This window comes from Neoarius graeffei, chromosome 8 (genome assembly GCF_027579695.1).
Source record: "Neoarius graeffei isolate fNeoGra1 chromosome 8, fNeoGra1.pri, whole genome shotgun sequence".
Taxonomy (NCBI): Eukaryota; Metazoa; Chordata; class Actinopteri; order Siluriformes; family Ariidae; genus Neoarius; species Neoarius graeffei.
This window is the reverse complement of record NC_083576.1, coordinates 76387146-76395319: the sequence shown is the minus strand read 5'-3', so window position 1 is coordinate 76395319 and position 8174 is coordinate 76387146. Positions and strand designations below refer to the sequence as shown.

At 42.2% G+C, this 8174-nt stretch overlaps 1 protein-coding gene across 2 annotated transcripts in view; it reads left to right on the top strand.

Annotated features, from left to right (window-relative positions):
• Positions 1-386: 386 nt before the first annotated feature.
• The window catches only part of exoc3l1 (exocyst complex component 3-like 1), a 48616-nt gene continuing 40828 nt past the window's right edge, over positions 387-8174 (top strand). For both annotated transcript variants that reach the window (XM_060928270.1, XM_060928269.1), the window contains exons 1-3: positions 387-577; positions 3970-4148; positions 4887-5106. In XM_060928270.1, the coding sequence (XP_060784253.1) occupies positions 538-577; positions 3970-4148; positions 4887-5106 (439 nt within the window). In that variant the 5' untranslated portion in view covers positions 387-537. The remainder of the gene's footprint in view (positions 578-3969; positions 4149-4886; positions 5107-8174) is intronic.

Here is an 8174-nt window from a genome sequence, read left to right as displayed (position 1 = left end):
TGTAGTGAATTCTGTCACCATTTATAGTGAGAAACTAATTAGTAACAATGACATCCCTGAAGGTTTAACACATTTCTCCAGCTTGTAAATGCTTTGACCTTGATATCATTCTGGAAGCTAATCTGAAACTGGTCATATTGCTGAAGCTGTCTGTTTTAGCCTGAGAGATTTGATTAAACCTGGCGCAAGGGCACAGCGTCTGTGTTGGATATGAAGTACACCCCCACCCTAACAATTCTACATCTGGATCCTTTCTACAAACCAAGGCCCCTCCCTTTGTCCCCCCACCTCTCTCTTCCTTGCTCTCTCTCTCTCTCTCTCTCTCTTGCTCCCCCTCCCTTCCTGTCTACTGTAGCGTGGAGGATGTGTCTGGAAGAGGGACAGAGGAAGGCTGGAGGAAGGCAGCAGAGCGGCTATGTACCCTCTCTTCTCTTCCCCCTGTTTTCTGTCTCTCGTGCATGCTGCTGGCCCTCAGCGAAGGGCTCCTTCTTCACAACCGGGAAGCCGACAGCTGAACTCCAGCAAACCTGAACCTAAATGTCACAAGGAAATGAGAATGGCTGTGACAGTCATAAAGGTACAGCTCTACCTTTTCACTCACTATGCACTTTTCTGTATGCTTGGCGAGCCAGTGTTTCAGCACAAGTTGTGAAAATAATTATAGCTCATGCAGAGAGTGATATGAAGGTAGAAAAGTGTGAAAGGTTTGATTCGCCATCATAAGAATAGAAGACTAGAGGACGATACTAAGCTGAGTCATTCTTGACAGCAACAATAATCCGGTAAACTGTGGTGCTGGAGACAGTGATGATGTCAAACCCTTGCATTACATTCTGCTTGAAATGATTTCAGTCTCATGACCACAGCGAAGGATGAACAGGCTTATTCATTTAAAACACTCATGAGACTTAGCTAAGGTTCTTCTATTGCAACAGAACATGCATAATCACATTAGATCTCAGTATTTCAGTTGTACATCTAAATGAGATGCACAGGTCACGCCATAGATGTGAAGAATGCAAAACAAATCATGTAATCATGCTTTACTGGTGGGGAAGGGAGAGAGAAGTTGGTTGTTGTTGCAGTATCGATTTTAGTGTAAATGATACATGATAAGAGGGCTTCGGCTTTCAGGATGTCTCAGATGAAGAGTCTTTAGATGAAACGTTTCCAATCCCTGTCCTTCATCATCATCATCATCATCATCAATTTCCCCTTCTGAAGTTGTACACTCCTTCGGGTGCTTCTGTCAAGGTTCTATCCAGAAGTCACTTAAAGTCTGATTTTGATATCCTTATACACCATATCTGCTGGGCATCTAATCCCAGCCAATTCTTGAACCTAGTCCACTTTGGTGACCTTGTGTCAAACAGAAGTTGTTTCTGCAGGTCCCCATGATCCATGTGACAAATGTGTGTGATGTATTTTTATCGGTGGTGTCTTGGGTGGCATGGTGGTGTAGTGGTTAGAACCGTCACCTCACAGCAAGGAGGTTCTGGGTTTGAGCCTAGTGGCCAACGGGGGGGGAGCCTTTCTGTGTGGAGTTTCATCGGAGTTCACAATCGTGCCAGGTTATTGAACAGGTTCACTGTCATTATAGGTACATTTTTGTTCCCAGTGGTATACAAACAAAAGAAATGTACCACCCAAGGTGCAACATGTTTGCATGTTCTCCCCGTGTCTGCATGGGTTTCCTTCGGGTGCTCCGGTTTCCCCCACAGTTCAAAGACATGTAGTTAGGTTAACATGGGGTGGCCTTGGGCTGAAGTGCCCTTGAGCAAGGTACCTAACCCCTAACCCCGGGCGCTGTACTACTGTACTACTACTCTGGGTGGGTGTGTTCACTGCATCAGATTGGTTAAATACAGAGGATGAATTTCACTGTGCTTGAGTCTGCATGTGACAAATAAAGGCTTCTTCTTCTTAGTTATCTCACACAGGCCATCGTTTGATATCTTGAAACTCCAATCCAATTCCCCCTCAACATAAACACTTTGTCACATTAGTACTTGTCAAGGGCATTCTTGCGCTTGTAACCGCCCTTTACCATTTTTCATAAGAACCCATGCCATGTTGCTTCAACCTGGAAGTCATGGCCTAATGGTTAGAGAAACAGCTTTGGGACCAAAAGGTTGCTGGTTAGATTCCCCAGACTAGCAGGATTGACTTAAGTGCCCTTGAGCAAGGCACCTAATCCCCAACTGCTCCGGCAAGAGTGGTGGCGTACCTTGTGTCTGATTAGCCAAAGAAAAACTGATGATGTGATCATCAGTTCAGGCACTGAACCCGACCAACTGAACTGCTTCAACCTTATCAATATCACTTGCAGATAACTGCCATGCTTGTACACTGTGTAATAGGTGGGATCTAACACATGCCTTAAGAAACTTCATTCTAGTTGATAAATGGATGTGGTGATCAGTGAGAGTATGTTTTAGTTCGTTCCATTTCTGGAACACAGCACCAATCCTGGTGCCAAGAAATCGAGGTTCATCATTGGAGTTCACAATAGTGTCAGGTTATTGAACAGGTTCACTGTCGGTATAGGTACATTTTTGATCCCAGTGGTATACAAACAAAAGAAATGTACCACCCAAGGTACAACACTGGTTGTTAAGCTACCTTAGTGCTGTTCCAGAGTAGGGTGCCACCCTAGTGCTTGTGATATTGAATGGGAATCTAAAATCAAATGTGTGTCAATATTAGGGTTGGACATTGCATTACATCACTAGGTCTCATCAGTGGCATAAGGATGATGTGGGGAAGTTATTACACACACAAAATATGAAATGCCTACTGACCTCATGTTGTGTTTCCCCAAAACACCAAACATGGTAAGCTGAAAAACTCACTAAACTTATATTCCTGTCCTGACATGACTGGCCCTGATCACTCAATGGGCTTTATTAATCTACAGCCTGGGCTAGAAAGAACTCAGCCCCATTCATACCATTCTGAGTATTTTCAAGCAAGGGTTCCTGGTGCGGCAGCACGGTGGTGTAATGGTTAGCACTGTCACCTCACAGCAAGAAGGTTCTGGGTTTGAGCCCAGCGGCTGACAGGGGCCTTTCTGTGTGGAGTTTGCATGTTCTCCCCGTGTCTGCGTGGGTTTCCTCCGGGTGCTCCGGTTTCCCCCACAGTCCAAAGACATGCAGGTTAGGTTAATTGGTGGCTCTAAATTGACCACAGGTGTGAATGTGACTGTGAATGGTTGTTTGTTTCTGTGTGTCAGCCCTGCAATGACCTGGTGACTTGTCCAGGGTGTACCCTGCCTCTTGCCCATAGTCAGCTGGGATAGGCTCCAGCTTGCCTGTGACCCTACACAGGATAAGAGGTTACAGATAATGGATGGATGGATGGATGGATGGATGGGTTCCTGGTGCTGTGGCACTTGGTTCCACAAAAGTCCAAAATTCTCCTTGATTTATTTAACAGCAAATAATCAGATGTAGATGCCAAAAATAAAATTACATAGATGCCTGTTTATCTTTGAAAGACATAGGGCTTAGCTCTGATAACCCATTTATACCAGCCACCTTAGTAAACAGTGTACTGTAACAGCCTATTTTTGTACATTTTTATTAAGATTGTATAGTCATATGACATTAAGGGCAGTTGTAGCTCAGTGGTTAAGCTTTTGGGGGCCTAGGCTACTGATTGGAAGGTTGTGAGTTTGAATCCCATCCCTACCAAACAGCCATGGTTTGGTGCTTGACCAAGGCCATTATCCCTCAACTGCTCAAATGTAAGTTACTCTGGATAAAAATGTCAGGTAAGCGTAAACCTAAAGAAATACCCATAAGATGGTATAGGGAAGAAACCACAAGAGTAAGACCCTCATCATTTGTCTGGGTGGGACAAGATAAAGGAATGATTGGTGGAAATTTTAAAATGTTGGACTCCTACAACAATTTCAAATCTCAGATACAGTATATAAGATGAACTAATCTTTCTCCTTTGGTATGCTAGATTTCCCGGCAGCAGGCGAGGAGGTTTGGCCAGAATTGGAGCGAGCAGAGCGCTTGGCACGGGGCGCCGCTCTCAAATGGGCTTCAGGTGTGTTCTGTCGCCCAGAACACCTTGAGAGACTTGCATACTACAGGAAGAGGGAGAGTCAAAGAACAGCATCCATAAATTCTAGGTTAAAGGTACAGTTCATCTTCATAACTTTTTGTGTCAACATTAAGTGTGTACGGAAATTGTTTTTTGCTTGATCTGCTTTAAAAAAAAATTCTGGATTTGAGAAAGGAGATGCAGTAGGGTCTAGAAGTCTGAGTCCATTAACAAGAATTGTTCCTGTTTTGTCAATTATTTATGATGCCAGCACAGTGGTGCAGCAGCTAACATTGCCTACTCACAACTGCAGGGTTCCCAGTTCAATCCTGAGCTCTAGTTAGTGTTTGCATAGAAGTTTGCATGTTCTTCCCATGTCCATGTGGGGTTTCCTCCAGGTTCTTGGCTTCCTTCCAACCTCCTGAATACATACCGGTTGGTGCATTGGCTGTGCTAAATTGCTCCTAGCTGTGAACATGTGTATGCCCTGTGATGGATTGGTACTGTATCCTAACCAGGGCACATAGAACCTAGAACCCAGTGTTCCTCACAAAGACTCTGGATCCTCCTCAACCCTGACCAGGATAAAGGACTTACTGATGATCAATGAATTAATGTTATTAATTATTAATTATTGCTCTCAGTCAATAAGAATACATGTTTCATTTACAACAGTAAGAGTTGATGAAATCTTGTTTGAGAGATTAAACAAAACTATCACTAATAAAAATAGTTCTTGGTAGCGGACTCATTATTTTTGACCCTATTGCATATACATGTTGTACAACAGTTATTCTTCATCTTCCTGATTAAGTGCTGTGGTTTTCTTGCAGTCAGTTGTCCAGTCCTATCTAGAAGGTGTCGACTGGGGACTGGGACAGCTCAGAGACGCTCGTGCTGAGCTGAGAGAAGTGTCTGACGCTATGAACTTGGTGAGACTTGAATCCCGTAAGAATGCTGAAAGTATTAACGCCCTGGATACACTGAGAGAGATGTCCATCAATCACTGTCAACTGCTGGCTGCTGTTACTAACCTGCCACACCTCCACTCAGGTTAGGTTCTATTATGACATTATTTTACATGTATTTATTCTGACATTAATTACATTTACATGTATTTATTGGCAAAGGCATGTTTAGCCAAGCAAATCATGATAGGATAAAGCTCAAACACAGAGCTGGATAAGGGCCTTGTTCAAGGGCCAAGCCCATCAGTGGTTCTTGAACAGTCCGAGGATATAAATTCAGAGTTTTCTATATTACATTACATTAATGAGACACTTTTATCCAGAGTGATGTACAACATACCCAGAGCAGCCTGGGGAGCAGCTGGGGGTTAGGTGCCTTGCTCAAGGGTACTTCAGCCATTCCTGCTGGTCCAGAGAATCAAACCAGCAACCTTTTGCTCCCAAAGCTGCTTCTTTAAACATTAGGCCATGGCTTCCCCGTTTTAATTTAGGCTACTAGTTTATTTATATTTCAGGAAATGAGACTAGCTGACAACCTGACATTTTTAGCCATCTAGGGTTATTAGCTCATCCGGCCGACAGGCGATGAGCTTATGCCATCATGTGTTGTCCGTTGTCCGTCCAGCATTGTCCACATTTCACGTAAATCGCTTCTTCTCTCTCAATTCTTCACCGATTTTTATTATTTTTGGCAGGAAGGTAGGTCTGCCTGGGGTGCATATGGCTTCTACCCAAATTTGCATAATTGCAATTAATCTTGAAGATATGGAGTAATTAAGCCCTAACGAGCAGTTTCCACACAAATCGCTTCTTCTCCCTCAATTCTTCACATGAAGGACTTAGCATACTTATTTTTGCATTGTGAAACCCTAAATTAGGAGTTGTCAGTGAGTGGACCGTGTTCTGGATGTGGTCTCAAGTACATGATACAATACTGTACCAGAGTCAATAAATGTTTGGGGGAAACAGATGTAGTTCAGTTTTGTAGCAGATCTTCCTTTGTGGATCATCCAATCTCATGCATTTAGATCAATTCTTTAACTTAAGGGGCTGGACCAGATACTAGCTACTAGACTAGAAACATTCGGACAGAAAGGAAAGATTTTTCACATACAATACTTTCGTGGATTTTTCATTTTATTTACTTGCTCCAGTCTAATTAGCAAACTGACAAGTTGGCTTGTTTCAAGGAAAACAAAACCCAAAAATAAATGCTGTTTGCCAGTCACGGCAAGTGATGCACCCTGATGTGCCCACGTTTAAATTAAAAATAAAACTATATAGCAACAATTTACCCATTTAAGTTCTGTGAGTTTTACTGGCAACAAAATACGCAAATCAACAGACTGTGACTAAATCTAACTCGGCAAAATAATGCGTAAGCAGTACTGACACAGATACTAGTGAACAATGCCATTGTCATCGCAACATGATTCTTGCCTTCCAAAAGGATCACTTTTCTCAGTGAATAAAAACAAACAAAAGCACGTCATAAAAATACAGGGAAAATTGTAATTAAAAAAAAAACTGAGTAGCTGGCGATGGAGTGTTTATAGGCAGCAAAAGGCTCCCAAAGGCTGGGTATGTGTGCGTTCACTGTTTACTTGTGTGCGTGTATGTGTGCGTTCACTGCTTCAGTGATCAGGCTTGTTTTTACAGCCAAACACTTGACACTTGGGCATCTTTAGAGGTTTTTTTACAACAATTTAGAAGTGATATACAGTACTGCGCAAAAGTCTTAGGGTAGTATCTCACTGGGCTGCGACAGCCTACGACTAGATGGAGACACAACAATTGCGATAAAATATGCGAATTAGCAACAATTTTCACGTGGAATTACACTGAATTGATATTCGCATATTTTATCGCAATTGTTGTGTCTCCAACTAGTCGCAGGCTGTCGCAGCCCAGTGAGATACACTCGCACTTCCTGTCTCACGGAAACTGACTTGAGAAGGGTTCGTGACGGCTTTGCGACACCAGCGACGCATTTGTGGCTATTTTGAGAGAAATTTTGTCGCACATGAGAATTTTTTGAACATGTTCAAAATTTCAGCGACGAAGGAGCGACACTTTGCGACTCATGCGAGGAAATTGAGAAACCCTGCGAATGTTTCAAGACACTTTTGAAACTCTCTCGTGAATGAAGTTCGCAATTTGTCGCAAGCTGTCGCAGCCCAGTGAGATACTGGCTTTAGGCACCCTATATATATTTTTTTTTTAAAGTTTGTATCTGAGCAGCATATTACATAAGAGAGCACTTTTCAGATTAAATAAAAAACCATAATGACGGCTACTGGGTTTTGGTGCAAAATTAAGAAGCAAGTGTGACAGTCAAAGTGTCCAGAAGAACTGCGGCTGGTTCTGGAAGATGCTCAGTAAAACTTACAGCTCATTTTCACATAAAACTGCACTCATTGTACCTGAGACTACTATTTTTTTTAAAGCAAAGGGTCGTCTCACCCCAAATACTGACTTTGTTTCATTTACTGTGGCTTACTGCTGACTGTTTATAGTATTTTTTCATGTTGAAACATTTCATTTGGTTATTTTTAAGCCATTTTTGGTCAAAAGCATTTTTTACAGGTGCCTAAGACTTTTGCACAGTACTGTATATCCACTAGATCTCAGCCTGGATAAATCATGTGGTGGGTAAGTTATGTGGTGGGTAAGTGACATCACAATCTGACATCTGAGCACAATAGTTGAACCTCGGAGAGAGTAAGATGTCAAAGCCCAGGGAGGTTTTATTTTAAAAGAAGAACAATCTGTACACAGTATACAGGAACAAATATGAACAAGTGAACACTGGAACATGTCTTGTATGGATATTATCTGACATTGTAAAGGAGTTTATTTGTTGGGTTTTGTTTGATTTTAAAAAGACGTCACCGATAAATGCCAATGAATGGACAAAGAAAGTTGTTTTTCTTTCCAGTATCAAATTCAAAGAAGATCTCTCCCCTGTTTAGAGTCTGTGCCAGTCGTCAAAAGTGGGAACAGTCATAGTAGTTGCTTATCCAGGTCTTTATAAGCAAGAATTTTCATGTAACTGCATCTTCACTATTTGAAGCTGAAATTGGTAGATATCTCTGACCTAAATAATCTCATCTCATCATCTCTAGCCGCTTTATCCTGTCCTACAAGGGTCGC